This window comes from Haematobia irritans, chromosome 5, assembly GCF_050003625.1.
Source record: "Haematobia irritans isolate KBUSLIRL chromosome 5, ASM5000362v1, whole genome shotgun sequence".
Taxonomy (NCBI): Eukaryota; Metazoa; Arthropoda; class Insecta; order Diptera; family Muscidae; genus Haematobia; species Haematobia irritans.
Window position 1 is genome coordinate 20,836,453 of NC_134401.1, and position 20,589 is coordinate 20,857,041.

Sequence of the window (20,589 nt, forward strand, 5' to 3'; positions counted from 1 at the left end):
TAAAAAAAAAAAGTTATCAAGCTCTTAACAAATCACCCTTTAGAAATAAAATTTTGACAAAATTTTCTATAGAAATAAAATTTTAACAAAATTCTCTAGGTTACCACTGTCGTATCACAATGGACTGAATGGTCTATGTGAACATGATACATCGGGCTGCCACCTAACCTAACCATTATATTTTATTTCTGCCATATTTTATATTCTATTATATTTTATATGGACAATGGTTTATATCAAATTCTTTCTTTGGGTGTATATGGAATATGTATACATGCAAGTATTCAAGTATTCACATACATTGATTTTGATGTTCTTTATTTATAGTAACACATATCTGCAAAATATTTAAATTGATAAATTTAATAAATTTAAATTCATATCGCAAAGAATTAAAAGATGTGATTCATCATTTTTATTTCCTAGTAGATGTGAACGGCTTCCGCTCGAAATTTCATTTTTTGTTTCTAAACAAATCGAACATCCCTGTTTTCCCGCCAAATATATCGATGTTAGTGTTTTCAATCAATTAATTATGTATTATTAATGCGTACATACATATTTTACATTCACTTCCACAAAACATATGAAAATATGAGTTATGTGCGTAAGCAACGCACGTGCTTATGTCTGTCACAATGGGAGAATTTTAATTAGGTGACTAATAATACAATTTTGATTTACTTGATATTTAAACTGTTTATTCGAAAGGTTTAATATTTGATAATAACAAAATTGGAAAATTTTTTATTCGAAACTTCGAGAAAGATTCTAGATTTTTGAAAAATTATTTCCAAATATATTGCCCTGAAAAAAAAATCGGTTCACTCTTAACCAACTTTATTTTTGAGCACATAGAAGACTGTTCTTAGAAAGTACTTTTTTAAGTCTCAGACCCATAAAGATTCCGTCCGTCTGTTGATATCACGCTAACTGCCGAACGAGACAAGCTGTGGCTTTAAACTTCACCCAAAGAAAAATTGCTTTCCTCAGGAACGAAATTTTAGACAAACGAAATTCCCCATTTATGCAATTCAACGTTTGTCTCTAATTCTTTGGCGTCAAATGAAAACTTTGCTTGTCTAAAATTTCGTTCCGTAGAAAACTCAGTGTTGGCACAAGTAGTTGCTATTGATGTAGGTCGGATGATAGAGTTCTACCAAAAATGGTAGATTTTTTATTGTTTGGTAGATTGGTAGAATTCTTGATGTTTTTGTAGATTTTGCAAAATATTCCTCCTCCCCCAACTAAGAGGTATTTCACAAATTTCCTCTAGAAATAAAATTTTGACAAAATTTTCTATAGAAATAATATTTTAACAAAAAATATTGAAAACCACAATTTTCATCTGATTTGCTTGCATTTTAAAATTGAAGTATTTTGAGTCCAAATCTAATTTCTATACAAAATTTTAATTCTATATAAAATTTTTGCAAAATTTTATTTCTATAGAAATTTTTTGCAAAATTTTATTTCTATAGAAAATTTTTTGCAAAATTTTATTTCTATAGAAAATTTTTGCAAAATTTTATTTCTATCGACAATTTTTGCAATATTTTATTTCTATAGAAAATTTTTGCAATATTTTATTTCTATAGAAATCTACCAAAACATCAACAATTCTACTAATCTACCAAACAGTAAAAAATCTACCAATTTTGGTAGAATTCTACCAACTGTGGCAACAGTGCCTAAAATATCTCAATATTTTAAAATTCAAGCAAATCAGATGAACATTTTGGCTTCCATGCCTTGAAAAATCAAATCGGGAGATCGGTGTAGTATATGGAAGTTATATTGAAACATCGACCGATATAAACTATATTTGGAATAAAAAATTGATCAAACACTGCAAAATAAGATTTTTTTATTTGGTAGTTTTTTGATAATTTTTTTACAATTTTGGTAGATTATTTTTAGCTCGAGTGGCAACCGTGATTTTAGGTCCAAACCTAGTTATACCAAATCTCGTTTACATCGGTTGATGTTTTGGCATAAAAAATTGATCAAACACTGCAAAATAAGATTTTTTTTATTTGGTAGTTTTTTGATAATTTTTTTACAATTTTGGTAGATTATTTTTAGCTCGAGTGGTAACCGTGATTTTAGGTCCAAACCTAGTTATACCAAATCTCGTTTACATCGGTTGATGTTTTTGACTTCTTGATCCCATGAACACCACCGGATCCCATGAACGCATAGGAGTTTTGGGAATATATCTCGAATCATTGAGTAGCGATATTTTCATATAATTTTCTTGGACGCTTAGAAGAGAAATTTGAGAAAAAGTCTTACGGATTTAAATTTGATGTTGTCTCCATAAAAGCCGTACCATGTGAACAGGTAGTCTTGAAGGAGTATGTTCAATCAAATCCAAAGTCTTTATATTAACCCTCTAATGCCCAATCCCGCATTAAGCTTTTAGTAAAACGCACCTTAAGACAACAAAAATGAATATAATAAAAAGAAAACTTAGTTAAAACTATTCAAGAGGCTTTACAGCATATACTGAATTTTACCGTATACTTTTTTTGTTTAGTTTTCTTCTTTTTGTGTCGTTAACATTGAATATTAAACCGCTGGCAAAAAAATTCAGGCATTAGAGGGTTAATTTATGGCCTCAAATGTCCCCAACTGAGTCTTGAGGGTGGTGGGTATTTAGATTCGGCCCGGTCGAATTTCTTATTTCGTTTTAATTTTTTTCTTTTTCAAATAATTTTGTTTTTAATCTCCATGAACTTGTTGGCCTGTGTATTTTTTCTTTGCACCAAAAAAAAAAAATATTTTTATTAAATTATTTTGAATTACACCTCAGCAATTGTTGGCATGGAAGCCAAAATTTTCATCTGTTTTTTTAGTGACGGTTGCCACAGTTGTTAGAATTCTACCAAAGTTGGAAGATTTTTTACTGTTTGGCAGAATTCTTGATGTTTTGGTAGATTTCTATAGAAATAAAATTTTGCAAAAAATTTTCTATAGAGATAAAGTTTTGCAAAAATTTTCTATAGAAATAAAATTTTACAAACATTTTCTATAGAAATAAAATTTTGCAAAAATTTTCTATAGAAATTATTATAATTTGTCATTATAATAAATTAAGTAAAATAACAAAATTTGTATAGGAATAAAATTTTGCAAATTTTTTCATAGAAATACAATTTTGCAAAAATTTTCTATAGAAATACAATTTTGCAAAAATTGTCTATAGAAATAAAATTTTGCAAAAATTTTCTATAGAAATAAATATTTGACAAAATTTTCTTTTTTATATTTTTTTTTTAGAAATTTGAGAAAATTTTATGTTGTCTCCATATAAATTTTATGTTGTCTCCATATAAGCCGTACCATGTGAATAAGAAAATCCAAATTCTTTATATTAATCAAATATCCCTAACTGAGTCTTGAGGGTGGTGGGTATTTAGATTCGGCCCGGCCGAATTTCTTTATATACTTATTTCGTATTAATTTTTTTTTTTCTTTTTCAAATAATTTTGTTTTTAATCTCCATGAACTTGTTGGCCTGTGTATTTTTTTCTTTGCACCAAAAAAAAAAAATATTTTTATTCAATTATTTTGAATTACACCTCAGCAATTGTTGGTTCTTCATTGTTTAGTATACTAAGTAGTTGCTTTGCTGTTGATTTATTTTTTGTTTTTGATTTTTTTATGTCTTGCAAAAAAGTATACCTTGAATTGCAGCGGGTAGTAATACAGTCTATTTATGGTAATTATGGATGAATGGTTTTGGTGTTTATTTATTATTATTTTGCAGTAGAATTTATTTAATTTCTTACACTTACCAAGCTTCAAATTCGGTGTAATTACTGTCTCTTTTTTGTATGGAATTATCACTGTAAAAACTTCGGGCATATATGGTCGTTGACGTAAAGTAGATAGTTAATAATAAAAACACTGGAAGCCTTAAAGGCTGTAAATTTCTTATAGACATTTCACTGGTTTTGTTAAAGTACTGTTTTATTTCGTTATTTCAAATATTGCAAAATTGTCGAAATTACCGATTATTATAGCTGTTGTAATTGTGGGGTTTTATTTATTTATATATTTTTTTAGCACGATTTTCGTAGATTTTTATTATTATTATTATATTATGTATTTATTAATAGTTTTACTTGATTTTTTTACACTCGTCCCCCCGTATAATAAAATACTAAAAAATAAAAACTAAAAAAAAATATTTTAAATTATATATTATATATAGAAGTTCCGTTTTTTTACCGACTGACAACGGCGGTCAGTCGTATAATGCCTCTAATTCTTGTAAGATTTGTCTCTTTTATATGCCGTACATACATATGTATGGAGAAAATAATAAAGATATCCACAACAATTGTATCAGCAGACTAAAGTTTTATAGTATGAAGTATGATCGTGATTTTCTTTATATACATATATATCTCTGTGTATTTATTACACGATATTACTTCGTTTAATAATTTCTTTTCACACTCACAGCACAAGGCAAGGCAGCCAGTTCTGTCACTGGCTATTGTTATGGCCGTACTAAATGTATTGCTAAAATTGTCTCTCTGCTTTAAGTACTTTTTTTTTGTTGTAGTGCATGCATTGTGGTGATTGGTGTCAGTTAAGAGAGGTGGGTGGAGGATGGGTGTTTGTATTCGCTATAATGTTCTGAGTATTCACTAAAGTATGATTTTGATCTGTTATGTTGTTGTTAAATATTCATTAAAGGAAAACTAAAGTGTGATCGTGTGTGTGTGTCTCTTCGAAGGCATGTACGAATTTAAATTGTAAGTTTGATACCTCTTTTTGGGTTTGTTGTTGTTGTTATTATTATTGTTATTTGATTGAATTTTTTATATATATTGTTGTCTTAATGTGTGCAAATAGGCCAGGCGGGTTGCCTGGTTGTTTTTGTCAAAATTAATTTAATTGAATTACCAAAGTCACTGATATAAACCCTTCCATTTAACAACAAATGTCAAAGTCAAGAATCAAAGAAAATCTGCAAAACCGGCCTTTATGGGATGGAACCAATTTAATAAAAAAAAACAAACATACAAACATTGCAAAATTCTGCAATAATCAATATCAAAAATTCTAAGCAAATCGATCATAAATAAAAGCGATTGATTAATTAATTAGCTATAATATAATAAAAAGACATTTCGATTTTTTTTAATTTTTTTTTTAAGATAAGATTTTGATTTCTTGACGTGTATCATAAATGTGCAAAAGAGTACATGACCATAGAAAAATGAAAACGTCAATATAAAACAAAAAAAAAAAAAATAATTCCAGTACATTAAAAAAAACAAACAAAATTTCTAAAGTTATTTTCACTTAATTTTAGGACTGAAAATGCGCTAAATATATAATATGCAAAATGATAAAATAAGAACATCTGCATACACAAAAACAATTTCACAAAAATTTTTCCAATTAAAGTCTTAACTTAGTTTAAAAAAATATTCAATTAAAAATTTAAATGATTCAACAAATTTTTTATATTTTATTTTTTTTTTTTCATTTAAGTTTTTAATTGACTTTCAATTAATTTTTTTATTGATACTAGCATTTCTGTGCTTGAAGACATTTCAATTAAAAAATTAATTGGATCAATTAATAATAATTCTAGTACATTAAAAAAACAAACAAAATTTCTAAAGTTATTTTCACTTAATTTTAGGACTGAAAATGCGCTAAATATATAATATGCAAAATTATAAAATGAGAACATCTGCATACACAAAAACAATTTCACAAAAATTTTTCCAATTAAAGTCTTAATTTATTTTTTAAAACTATTCAATTAAAAATTTAATTGATTCAACAAATTTTTTTATTATATTTTGCATACACAAAAACAAGTTCACAAAATTTTTTCCAATTAAAATCTTAATTTAGTTTTAAAAAATATTCAATTAAAAATTTAATTGATTCAACAAATTTTTTATATTTATTTTTTTTTTCAATTGAGTTTTTAATTAATTTTTTTATTGATACTAGCATTTCTGTGATTCATTTCAATTAAAAAATTAATTGGATCAATCAATTTCGTGATTGGATTGGAATTTTTTTGTTGTGTACACATTTTTTCCAAAAAATAAACAAATTGTTCACATTAAACTACGTTTTTGTTTACAAATAAACGATTTGATTTTAGTAGAGAATAGAAATATTTTTACACTAAACAGTTTTTTTAACAATATTACTTTTGTCTGCATAGAAAAAAAAATTCACGAAATTAGTCGTAATTGAGTCTTTAAAAATATTCAATTAAAATTTAATTGATTCAACAATTTTTTTAATTGAAACAAAAGTCAATCACAGAAATTAATAGTATCAATTATTTTTTTAATTTGGTCAATTAATTTTTTAATTGAGTTTCAATTAATTTTTTAATTGACTTTCAATTATTTTTTTAATTGACTTTCAATTAATTTTTTAATTAACTTTCAATTAATTTTTTAATTGATACTATCATTTCTGTGATTGAAGACATTTGATTAAAAAAATTAATTGGATCAATTAATTTCGTGATTGAATCAGAAAACAATTTTTTTTGGTGTGGTAAATATTATTCGTGTTCAAATTTGTAGGTTTTTTAATTTTCGGGCAAAATTTGATTTTCAATTTTGGTTTCAGATTACACAGAAGTACTATAGATTTTTTCAAAACTGCGTTATAATGTAGATGCAACCAACTTGATTTCGTAGAATTCGATTACAAATTTAAGACGTAAGATTTTTTTTCTGTTTGTATCCTAGAAGATACAGTGCGCATTTAGGGGTTAAACTGTATTTGCCTGATATCGAATTTAAGTGGTTTCAAATTGCTACAATGTTGTCGTATGCCATATAATTTTGTGATTTGTGAAAAAATTTGAAATAAAAATCGATTTTTATAAAAAGTACTACTTTAAGAGAAACAACAGACCCATTTCGAAAATTATCACGTTCCATAAAATTAAGTCAAAGCATTAACTGACTCTAATTGCGAAATATTTTAGAAGTTGTTTATAAATTATTCCACCCTTATTTCACGCCTTGAAATGTTAATATGTGGACATTATTAACGGGGCTATTCTTTAAATGCTAGGCTGTTGATTGTCAGACACAGAATATTACGCCTATTGTGATGCTCATCAATTTTAAATCAATTTGTTTTAGTTTTGTTATGATTTACTTTAACTAATATATTGTAATAATAAATATAAAATAATTAAAAAATCATTTAAATCGATTTAATTTAAATTAGTTTAAATAACAACTAAATGAATTAAAAATGTAAGACATAAATATTACAACTAAGAAAGCTTTAGTTGCTAAGGCCATAAGCAAAATTAATCAATTTTATCTCGCCTTCATTGTGTTGCTTTAATTTAATTTTATTGATTTTATTAATTTTAAATTTTTAATATAATAATAATAAGTTTAATTAGCAATTAAATTAATTTAAACATAATTTTATTTAATTCAAATTAATTGGATTAAATTTATTTTGATTTTATTTATATGAAAACCATTTCCATACACAGAAAAAGATATCAACAAAATATTTCCATTTAAAAAGTCGATTGAAGTTGAATTTTTTTTTTATTAATTAATGAATTAATTGATACAATTAACTTTTTAATCAAGATAGAAACATTAAGTTAATTAAGTAAATGATTGAAAATTTTTAATAAAAAAATTAATTAATACAATTAACTTGTTATTCAAACTCGGAAGACTAAGTCACTTAAAAAAGTGATTTAAAAAAAGTGATTTTTAAAAAAGTTTTTTTTTTTTTTTAATTTTTATTTTTTTTTTGTTTCAAACAATCAATTTTCTAATCAAATTAAAAACACTAAGTCAGTTAACAAAGTACACACAAAAAATGTTTTTCTGATCCAATCACGAAATTAATTGATCCAATTAATTTTGTAATTGAAATGTACTACAATCACAGAATTGATAGTATCAATTAAAAAATTAATTGAAAGTCAATTAAAAAATTAATTGATCCAATTAAAAAATTAATTGATCCAATTAATTTTTGTGATTGATTTTTATTTCAATTAAAACATTTATTGAATCAATTAAGTTTTTAATTGAATATTTTTAAAGACTCAATTAAGACTTTAATTTTTTTCTGTGTAATTGAATATTTACGTTTTTAATGAAAAAAAAAAAAATAATTGATTCTTGCAATCAATATAAATTAAATTTTAGATTGAATCATTTAAAAAAATTAGTGAAATTTGCTAATGACATCAATTAATTGTTTACTCAAGTAGTTTTTAATGTCCAATTAAAACTGTGATTGATACTATCATTTTCGTGATTGAAGACATTTCAATTTAAACAAGTATATACGGCCGTAAGTTCGGCCAGCCCGAAGCTTATGTACTCTCCACCATGGATTGCGTAGAAACTTCTACTGAAGACTGTCATCCACAATCGAATTACTTGGGTTGCGGTAACACTTGCCGATGGCAAGGTATCTTAAAACTTCCTAACACCGTCTTCTAAATTACAAGGTAGTCCATACGTAGTATATATTAAACTAAAAAAGGCCGACTAAATACGTATATAATTAAGTCTAAAGTTTCTATAGAAATTTTGACAACATTTTCTATAGAAGTAAAATTTGGAAAAAATTTTCTATAGAAATAAAATTTGGAAAAATTTTTCTATAGAAATAAAATTTTGACAACATTTTTATAGAAATAAAATTTTGACAAAATTTTCTATAGAAATAAAATTTTTACAAAATTGTCTAAGAAATAAAATTTCGACAAAATTTTCTATAGAAATAAAATTTTGACAAAAATTTCTATAGAAATAACAATTTGACAATGTTTTCCATAAAAATAAAATTTTGGTAGATTATTTTTGGCTCGAGTGGCAACCATGAATATGAACCGATATGGACCAATTTTTGTGTGATTGGGGATTCGCTATATATAACTATAGACCGATATGGACCAATTTTGGCATGGATATTAGCGGCCTTATACTACCACCACGTTGAAAATTTCAACCGGAACGGATGAATTTTGCTCTTCCAAGAGAGATCAAATCTGGGGAACGGTTTATATGTGGGCTATATATAATTATGGACCGATATGGACCAACTCTTGCGTGTTTGTTAGATATCACATTCTAACACCATATTCAAAATTTCAACCGGATCGGATGAATTTTGCTCCTTCGGAGGACAAATAATTATGGACCGATATGGACCAATTTTTGCATGGTCATTAGAGAACATATACCAACACCATGTACCAAATTTCAGCCGTATCGGATGAAATTTTCGTTTCTTAGAGGCTCGGCAAGCCAAATCGGGGGATCGGTTTATATGGGGGCTATATATAATTATGGACCGATGTGGACCAATTTTTGCATGGTCATTAGAGAACATATACCAATACCATGTACCAAATTTCAGCCGGATCGGATGAAATTTGCTTCTCTTAGAGGCTCCGCAAGCCAAATCGGGGGATCGGTTTATATGGGGGCTATATATAATTATGGACCGATGTGGACCAATTTTTGCATGGTTGTTAGAGATCATATACTAACACCATGTACCAAATTTCAGCCGGATCGGATGATTCTGCCTAATTGTATATTCCCCCACATCTTTCTCACTTCCACGAGATTTTTTAGTTCTTAGCACTTTTTTCTGTGATACAAACATTGTAGAAGAAATTATTCAATTTTATGATTTTTTTATTTTAATTTTACCTTTTGCCGGACGGGGATTCGAACAGCGGACCACACAGTTTGTAAGGATCAAAGAAGTAACAGATCAATTGCCCAAGGAAAAATAAAATGTTAATTTTGTAATAACAAGCAACAACCACCAACTTAATTCAATATCGCTCCCTGTTAAATAGCGCTCCAAGCTACTAAACACATATATGTTTATAGGCTATTTCTAAATTAATATATGTTTGCATCCAAGCATATTATATTTACAAACATTTTATGTCCCAAACATAATATGTTCTAACATATTAACATATATGTCCCAAACATGTTATGCTAGTTTATGAACATTATATGCTTGCACTCAAAAATATTGTGTTTAAAAATTTGTGTTCCAAACATATAATATTTATAACGAAACATATGAAAAACAGTCTTTTTCATCCGTGTAGACGTAGGACATTACTACGTAGTTCTTCAGTAATGGCACAATTATGTGAACCCGAGTATTACCACATAAAATCAACCGAATATAAATCCATTACACTTATGCGTTGTTTGCGAAATGATTTACTCACAATATAAATGCAAAATGTGTTTTGTAAATAATTTATATTCTTATGTATTTAAATAGTGTGTCAACTTAATTACCCGGTTATCGACTTTCAGTTTATAAAAGTTAAATTGTATTTGCCTGATCTCTAGTCTAATTCGTTTCAATTTGGTACAATGTTGTCATATGCCATAAATTGTGTGATTTGTGAAAATCTTTCAATAAAAATAAATATTAGAAAAAATTACTATTTTAAGAGAAATAATCCCGTTTCGAAAATGATCACGTTTCATAAAATTAACTCAAAACATTAACTGCCACTAATTGCAAAATATTTTATCTTTAAAATTTGAATTTATCAAGGGAAATTCCCTTTTCACTGTTGACAGTTATTGTTAGACGAGTATGAGAAGATGTTTTGAAATGATTTTGATGAGAATTTGCATGTTACAAACTAAGGATTCACGTGAGTTGATATACAAATGTGTACGCAAAAGTTATTGTTGGAATGCAATCAAAGTAGCTTAAGATTCACATAAAAAAACCAAGCAAATTTAATAATTTTACATCCCCCTATAGAATTTGTTTCTAATTTATTCCACCCATATTTCACGCCTTGAAACGTTAATATGTGAATATTATTAACGGCGCTATTCCTTAAATATTAGACTGATGATTGTCAGACACAGTATAGCACTCTTATTGTGATGCTCATTAATTTCAAATCAATTAGTTTTAGTTTTGTTTTGATTTAATTTAATTAAATTTTTTAATAATATTTCTATTCACAAGACATGAGAACAGATGGACTGTAAAATGTTGCTAAAAACATCAAGAGAAAGGCCCTTGGTCCTGACGGCATACCCGTCATTAAAGAGATAAATAGCAAACAAGCGATCTGAAACCACAGTAGCCACTCGTTCCAAAAAGAATCCATCAAAATTTGGGGAAAATTTTACCAAAAATCTACCAAATTTATTTTGAAGTTTTCAATCAAATTTTTGGTGAACTTTTTATTTCGTCAAAATTGTACTTCTGTAGGAAATTTGGTTAAAATTTTACTTCTATCGAAAATTTGGTCAAAAGTTTACTTCTATCGAAAATTTGGTCAAAATTTTATTTCTATAGAAAATTTTGTCAAAATTTTATTTCTATAGAAAATTTTGTCAAAATTTTATTTCTATAGAAAATTTTGTCAAAATTTTATTTCTATAGAAAATTTTCTCAAAATTTTATTTCTATAGAAAATTTTGTCAAAATTTTATTTCTATAGAAAACTTTGTCAAAATTTTATTTCTATAGAAAATTTTGTAAAATTTTTATTTCTATAGAAAATTGTGTCAAAATTTTATTTCTATAGAAAATTTTGTCAAAATTTTATTTCTATAGAAAATTTTGTCAAAATTTTATTTCTATAGAAAATTTTGTCAAAATTTTATTTCTATAGAAAATTTTGTCAAAATTTTATTTCTATAGAAAATTTTGTCAAAATTTTATTTCTATAGAAAATTTTGTCAAAATTGTATTTCTATAGAAAATTTTGTCTAAATTTTAAATTTTGTCAAAATTTTATTTCTATAGAAAATTTTGTCAAATATATATTTCTAAAGAAAATTGTGTCAAAATTTTATTTCTATAGAAAATTTAGTCAAAATTTTATTTCTATAGAAAATTTAGTCAAAATTTTATTTCTATAGAAAATTTTGTCAACATTTTATTTCTATAGAAAATTTTGTCAAAATTGTATTTCTATAGAAAATTTTGTCTAAATTTTAAATTTTGTCAACATTTTATTTCTATAGAGATTTTTTTCAAAATTTTATTTCTATAGAAAATTTTTGTCAACATTTTATTTCTATAGAATATTTTCTCAAAATTTTATTTCTATAGAAAATTTTGTCAATATTTTATTTCTATAGAAAATTTTGTCAAAATTTTAGTTCTATAGAAAATTTTGTCTAAATTTTATTTCTATAGAAAATTTTGTCAAAATTTTATTTCTATAGAAAATTTTGTCAAAATTTTATTTCAATCGAAATTTTTTTTGAAATTTTATTTCTATAGAAAATTTCGTAAAAATTTTATTTCTATAGAAAAATTTGTCAACATTTTATTTCTATAGAAAATTTTGGCAAATTTTGTGTTTCCATAGAAAATGTTGTCAACATTTTATTTCTATAGGAAATAGAAGGTATCTTCTCTAATGTGTGGAAGGAAGAAAGATTATTCTGATCAACAAGGGCAAGGGCGACCTAGCGTCGCCATCGTCGTACAGTTCATTGTGCATGTTGTGTCGAGCTGGAACTATTCGAACGGCTCATCAAACCCAGACTTGACTAGGCTAACTATCAGAACTGTTGGGGGATGTGGCTAAAGGAGACGGACACGGACTATGTGAGGTCCACCTTCGAGTTGGTAATCATACCCCATGTGAAGAGGGATGGGTTTTTAGCACGTATCGTCGCAAGTGATGGAGTCCGGTACACGGTTGGACACATTGTCAGGTGCATAATGCTATGCCATGGCCATAGGCTAACTAATCAATTTCATTTAGATTTGTTTATTTTAATTTAATTTGGTAGATTTTAAAATAATTTGCTTTAATTCAACTTAATAATCTATTTTTATTTTTAAGTTTATAATTTATATTAATATAAATAATATTATTCTTTTTTATTTAATTTATAGTAATGTTATTTAATGTAGTTCAATTAATTAGCAATTTTAAAGCAATAATTTTAAAATTATTATTCATTTTATTCAAATTAATTAGACTAAATTTAGTATTATATTTATAATTTAATATTTTTATAATTTAATATTATTTATTAAATTTATTTTATATAGTTATATTTCATTTAAATTAAACTCAGTTCAATTTAATAGTGTTCTTAAAACGTCTAAACTTTTTTCTTTATTAATATTAATTTAAAATAATTGTGTTCAATTAAATACTGAATAAATTAAAATTATTTGTTTTTATTTTTTTATTAAAATAAATAATTTTTTTGCATGCTATAATATATTTTACATAGTATAATTTAATTTCGTTAGTCCAATTAGAAAGTGCTAAATCGTATTTAGTTTTAATCAAATATATTTTTTATTTCTAATTAATCCTGTAATTGAAGAATTTTAAATTAAAAACTAAATTGGATCGTGATGGGATCGAAAAAAATAAAACTTTTTCTGTGTATTGAAAAAATAAAAATTTATTTAAATTAAACTCAGTACAATTTAATACTGTTCTTTTGTTATTTGGGAGCCACCGTGGTGCAATGGTTAGCATGCCCGCTTTGGATACACAAGGTCGTGGATTCGATTCCGGCTTCGACCGAACACCAAAAAAAGTTTTTCAGCGGTGGATTATCCCACCTCAGTAATGCTGGTGACATTTCTGAGGGTTTCAAAGCTTCTCTAAGTGGTTTCACTGCAATGTGGAACGCCGTTCGGACTCGGCATAAAAAGGAGGTCCCTTGTCATTGAGCTTAACACGGAATCGGGCAGCACTCAGTGATAAGAGAGAAGTTCACCAATGTGGTATCACAATGGACTGAATAGTCTAAGTGAGCCTGATACATCGGGCTGCCACCTAACCTAACCTAACCTAATACTGTTCTTCAAAAGTCAAAACTTTTTTCTTTATTTATATTAATTTCAAATGTGTTCAATTAAATACTGAATTAATTAAACTATTTGTTTTTATTTTTTTTTATTAAAATACATTTTTTGCATGCTGTAATATATTTTACAATTACAAAGTGCTAAATCGTAATTTTTTTAATCAAATGCATTTTTTATTTCTAATTACTCCTGTAATTGAAGCATTTTAAATTAAAAACTAAATTGGATCGTGATTGGATCAGAAAAAAATTAGTATGAAAAATAGTTAAGATTATTGAATTCTCTTTCATAAATAATAATTCGGTTTTTGCTGTTTATCTTTGAAAATTCTATGGAAACTTCTAAATTCTTTTGATATAGTTTTAGTGATTTAGTATCTATCGAGTATACTACTGAAATATAGAATTATAAGCTCTCCATATTTTCTTCCCTTTTAACTTATTATCTTGTTTTTGTTTAAAGTACTTGAGGGGATTTCCAATTAACATTGAGTTTTAACATTTCTAGTTATTCTATCTGGGGAAAATAAAATACTACCATACATTATTTAAACTTCACTTGTTTATAAGAAACAGTTAAGATTATCAATTGAGGTTCTTTAAGTGGGTTGACAATAATTTAATTCAAATTAAGCCTTAAAACAAGGTAATTAATTGTTGAAAAGAAGAATACAAATAAAAAAAAAAAAACAAAAAAGTCTCAATGCTGATATTTTCAATAACATCGGTAAATAATTAAAGTAAATAAACTGCACATTAGTGGGCCAATGGTGATAACAATATCCTTTGTGAATAAACAAAAATAAACTAACCTTAAACATTAACATAAATGGAATGTACTACTTTTCTTATTTACTTACAGTTGGGGGTATTCCTTTAAGCTATAAAAAAAAAGATTGAAAAGTTGGTATGTTAATAAAATTCATATAAAATAAAATTAAATCAATTTAAAAAAAAATAGTTCCTAACAATTCATTGTATTCTTATTACCGAGATTAATTCGTTTAAAACGAAAATAATGATTTTTTCGTATGTCCCTAGATTCGGTGATGATTAATTCAACAAGTGAATTTAGTAGTGGATGGTGCCGACTATATGAAAGGCTACCTTCTATATTTGAAAAGTTTACAAACGGAACGACAAATCCATTATAACCATTCCCATGGTGGAAGGTATACAAATCAAACGTGATAATTTTTTACTTATAGCCCAATATGAATAAAATGTTATCGTATGGCATGTGTAATATGAAATTTTAGGAATTCCACAATTTCCTTTTTTATAATCACTATTCAATAAATGAGAACAATACGTCTGTTAATGTATGGAGGCAGAAAGATCATTGTACTACGGAAATAAGACATTTATATTAATATTCATTCAGTTTATATATCAGATACGATGTTAGATGCTTTACATATTAAACTAAATTTATTTATCATTTATTCTAAAAATGTTTGTATAAAAATTTAAAAACAAATGTCACCACTCTTGCCAACAAATGTCATCTATTTGGACTTTCAAATGAAGAATAATAAAATGAATTACAATTTCAAACCGTTTATATGACGTATAATGTAATTTTTGCCTGAGAAATTATTTCTGAGATTGTCTACCGTCCAACTATTTTATCTATGATTGGTATCTGTAATTGTTATAACACTTCCCTCTTTTTTTCGAACACCTAAAATATGTGAAAAAGTGTATTCAACCGGAAAAATGGATTATATGATGAGTTAAATAACAGGGTGATTTAGTTAGAAATGAGACTATATGGACGGAGAGATACAGGAGAGATAGAGCAAGAGAAAAAGAAAACAAGTGTACATCTCCGACCCAACAAACAATTGCGAATGCAATGTATCTATATTCAGTTACATTAGCCACTATATTTACAAACAATTATTTATACATACATGTTCTAAAAAATATATCCAAAAAGATAATAAAAAAAATAAATAAGTGTTATAGAAAAAATTTTTCCAATATAATAAAATTTTCTGATTTTTTTTATAGGAATGCATTTTTCCAAAAAAATCCCATTAAAGCGACATTTTTTAAAAAAAATCCTATAGAAATGAAATTCTCCAGAAAATTTTCTAAAGAAATTATATTTTCAGAAATTTTCTATAGAAATTTTCCAAAAATTTTCTATAGAAATGAAATTTTTGGGAAATTTCCTATAGAAATGAAATTTTTCGGAAATTTCCTATAGAAATGAACTTTTCAGAAAATTTCCTAAAAAATGAAATTTTCAGAAAAATTCCTATAGAAATAAAATTTTCAGAAAATTTCCTATAGAAATAAAATTTTCAGAAAATGTTCTACAGAAATAAAATTTTCCGGAAATTTCCTATAGAAATGAAATTTTTAGAAAATTTCATACAAACATAAAAATTAGCGGAAATTTCCTATAGAAAGGAAATTATCAGATGAAATTTTCCGAACATTTTCTGAAGAATTAAATTTTTTGAAAATTTCCTATAGAAATGAAAATTTCCGGATATTTCCTATAGAAATGATATATTCAGAAAATTTCCTATAGAAATGAAATTTTCAGAAAATTTCCTAAAAAATTAAAAGTTCCGTACCGAAATGAAATTTTCAGAAAATTTCCTATAGAAATTAAATTTTCAGAAAATTTCATACAGAAATAAAAATGAGCGGAAATTCCCTATAGAAAGGAAATTATCAGAAAATTTCCCTTGGAAATGAAATTTTCCGTACTTTTTTTGAAGAACTAAATTTTTTGAGAATTTCCTATAGAAATGAAAATTTCCTATAGAAATGAAATTTTCAGAAAATTTCCAAAAAAAATTAAAATTTCTGAAAATTTCCTATAGAAATTGCATTTTCAGAAAATTTCCTATAGAAACAAAATTTTCAGAAAATTTCCTACCGAAATGAAATTTTCAGAAAGTTTCGTACCGAAATGAAATTTTCAGAAAATGTTCTACAGAAATAAAATCTTCCGGAAATTTCCTATAGAAATTAAATTTTCAGAAAATGTCATACAGAAATAAAAATGAGCGGAAATTATCAGAAAATTTCCTTTGGAAATGAAATTTTCCGAACATTTTCTGAAGAATTAAATTTTTTGAAAATTTCCTATAGAAATGAAATTTTCAGAAAATTTCCTATAGAAATAAAATTTTCTGAAAATTTCCTACAGAAATAAAATTTTCAGAAAGTTCCGTACCGAAATGAAATTTTCAGAAAATGTTCTACAGAAATAAAATTTTCCGGAAATTTCCTATATAAATGAAATTTTCAGAAAATGTCATACAGAAATAAAAATGAGCGGAAATTTCCTATGGAAAGGAAATTTTCAGAATATTTCCTAAGGAAATGAAATTTTCCGAACATTTTCTGAAGAATTAATTTTTTTGAAAATTTCCTATAGAAATTATGTATTCAGAAAATTTCCTATAGAAATGAAATTTTCAGAAAATTTCCTAAAAAAATTAAATTTCCGAAAATTTCGTATAGAAATTACATTTTCAGAAAATTTCCTATAGGCATAAAATTTTCAGAAAATTTCCTACAGAAATAAAAATTTCAGAAAGTTCCGTACCGAAATGAAATTTTCAGAAAATGTTCTACAGAAATAAAAATTTCCGGAAATTTCCTATATAAATGAAATTTTCAGAAAATGTCATACGGAAATAAAAATGAGCGGAAATTTCCTATGGAATGGAAATTATCAGAATATTTCCTTAGGAAATGAAATTTTCCGAACATTTTCTGAAGAATTAAATTTTTTGAAAATTTCCTATAGAAATGATATATTCAGAAAATTTCCTATAGAAATGAAATTTTCAGAAAATTTCCTAAAAAATTAAAATTTCCGAAAATTTCCTATAGAAATGAATTTTTCAGAAAATTTCCTAAAAAATTAAAATTGCCGAAAATTTCCTATAGAAATGAAATTTTCAGAAAATTTCCTATAGAAATAAAATTTTCAGAAAATTTCCTACAGAAATAAAAATGAGCGGAAATTTCCTATAGAAAGGAAATTTTCAGAAAATTTCCTATAGAAATGATATATTCAGAAAATTTCCTATAGAAATGAAATTTTCAGAAAATATTATACAGAAATAAAAATTTCCGGAAATTTCTTATAGAAATGAAATATTCCGAAAATTTCCTATAGAAATGAAACTGTCGGAAAAGTTCCTATAGAACTTTTCCGACAGAAAATTTCCTATAGAATTTATATTTTCAGGGAATTTCTTATAGAAATTACATAGTAAATTTTGTTTAAATTACATTTGAGAGGGCCATGGTGGCGTAAAACATTACTTTGTATTACGTATACGTCACGTTTGTATTGCTTTCTTTGGTCTTACAATCACTGCTAAAAAATTTTGACTTTATTGGGGTGAACTTTTTTTGCGATTTCTGCGCAATATTTGTCTGTTGTGGCCTACACACCATGAATGAATTTAATAGTATTTTTTTTTTAATTTTTCTTGTACATCCATAAATGCATCTCATAATAAATAATAATAAGAATACAATAAGTGAATAGCACATGTGTAAAAGGAGATATGTCTATTTTTAGTTAATAAAAATTGTTTACTTGTGGTTATTGCTCAGTATTGTTATTGTTGTTTTTGTTCAGTGTCGCTTTAAGGATGTAAACATGTCTACCATAAGATGAACCCAATGAATATTTTCAATAATCTTGGTCATATGAAAAATTACAATTGTTATGTATGACAACAATGTTTGTCATCTCTTCGTATAACGGACATTTAATAAAAATACCTTGTTTATAAAAATATAATAATTTTTGTATGGACATCGAAGTTGTTGTATTATAATCATTCGATTTAACATGCAAACTACTTTAGTCCTTTAGTTACACCCTAATACATATTTATGGTTTATTATAACTGATGTCCGTATTGTCGACACTATAAATTCTATTCGAATCAATGCCCGACAAACACAATAACAACAACGCCAATAATTGCCAGTTGTAGCATTTGCATAGTCCATGTGTAGCCTTATACGCCACTTATTCACACAATACGAGTGATGCGCTTCTTTTTTTCCTAATGACTTTAAGTCACGTTTACGGTATTTACATTGTGTGGGAGTGTATAAATGTGTATTTAGTTGTAAACAAATAAACCGTTGGTTTCTTGAGAGAGAGAGAGATAGGGCGAGTGTATGTGTGTTGTTACAATCAGTTTCGATCTTATTTCGCTTTTATCAACCATGCTTTCTAAAGAGTGAGAATTAAATTGAATGCTTTATGAAGCGTGTTAATAAGAGAGAAAGGGAACGATTTAATGAGAGTTCTAATAAAAGGGTTATTCTGGCGCTCCATTGATTGATTTTGTGGCTCCGTAAAGAAAGTACTTCTTATCAACCTATATAAAAAATCCTATGAGAAATAAATAGTAATGCGTATATTATCTTTTAGCTTTATTGTATAACTCAAGGTCAAATCGAAAAAAGTGCTTTTACATTGGCAAATGCAATTTATCTTGCAATTATTAGAATCTCTCTCAGCAATTGGCCATTAATTCTTATCTTTTTAATAACCTGTATCCCGTTTATGGTTATCAAATAAACACCATTTAAAATATGACTTAATAAAAGTTATATTGTTATACATACTTACAAAATATGTAAAGAGCCAGTAAAGGTTGTTCATATGATAAGCGTTTCTAGGGAAAAAGGTATTGTGACCACTGACCACATTTGGTAGAATTCTACTACAAATGGTATTATTTTACTGTTTGGTAGATTGATAGAATTCTTGATGTTTTGGTAGATTTTGCGAGTTATTCCTATCCAGTTAAGATAAAAATAAATTTTTAACAAAGTTTTTTTTATAGAAATAAAATTTTGACAAAATTTTTCCATAGAAATACAATTTGGACAAAATTTTCTATAGAAATAAAATTTTGACAAAATTTTCTATTGAAATACAATTTTGACAAAATTTTCTATTGAAATACAATTTTGACAAAATTTTCTATAGAAATAAAATGTTGACAAAATTTTCTATAGAAATAAAATTTTGACAAAATTTTCTATAGAAATAAAATTTTGACAAAATTTTCTATTGAAGTAAAATTTTGACAAAATTTTTCCATAGAAATACAATTTTGACAAAATTTTCTATAGAAATACAATTTTGACAAAATTTTCTATTGAAATACAATTTTGACAAAGTTCTATTCTATAGAAATAAAATTTTGCAAAATAAGAATTTTTTGTTTAGTAGTTTTGACAACATTTTCTATAGAAATAAAATTTTTTTGATTAATAGTTTTTTGGTAAAATATTCTCCAAATTTTGTTAGATTATTTTGGGCTCGTGTGGCAACCGTGATTGTGACACTTGAATCTTCCATGAAAGATAGACTTGGACATATAAATAGGACAACAATTTAAATTTATATACTACACAAAGGTCTAAGATTCTGACATTAGGCACACATACATATATTCCTATATTGCCATATTTAAACGTAATCTATACTGGAAAAAAATATTTACATGATATTTAAGATCTGGTATCCTTATTTTAATTTTATTGATCTTAGACTTAAAGTCCGATAAGTCATTAAAAATATTTTTATATTAAAGAAGCTTCATCTCTGGCTCGGAATCAATACCAAAATTCTTAAGGGAAGGTCAAAATCTTTGGATCCAAGTAAACTTTTTTTGAGTGTACAAATCTAAAAACTTGCAAAAGTGGTTCCCCATCATCT

The 20,589-nt window shown here is 26.0% G+C and overlaps 1 protein-coding gene and 1 long non-coding RNA gene across 7 annotated transcripts in view; one reads left to right on the forward strand and one right to left on the reverse strand.

The window, feature by feature from the left end:
* The window catches only part of Treh (Trehalase), a 57,066-nt gene that overhangs the window by 13,964 nt on the left and 22,513 nt on the right, over positions 1 to 20,589 (reverse strand). For 3 of the 6 annotated variants that reach the window (XM_075310570.1, XM_075310569.1, XM_075310568.1), the window contains exon 2: positions 14,717 to 14,737. In XM_075310570.1, the coding sequence (XP_075166685.1) occupies positions 14,717 to 14,737 (21 nt within the window). Of the gene's footprint in view, positions 1 to 3,800; positions 4,543 to 14,716; positions 14,738 to 20,589 lie in introns of those variants that run through there. The other 3 variants (XM_075310566.1, XM_075310567.1, XM_075310565.1) reach the window with 3 other exon arrangements.
* On the forward strand, positions 14,713 to 15,217 carry LOC142238840 (uncharacterized). Its single transcript, XR_012722839.1, has 2 exons — positions 14,713 to 14,763; positions 14,898 to 15,217. It is a non-coding gene; the product is annotated as an uncharacterized LOC142238840 (long non-coding RNA).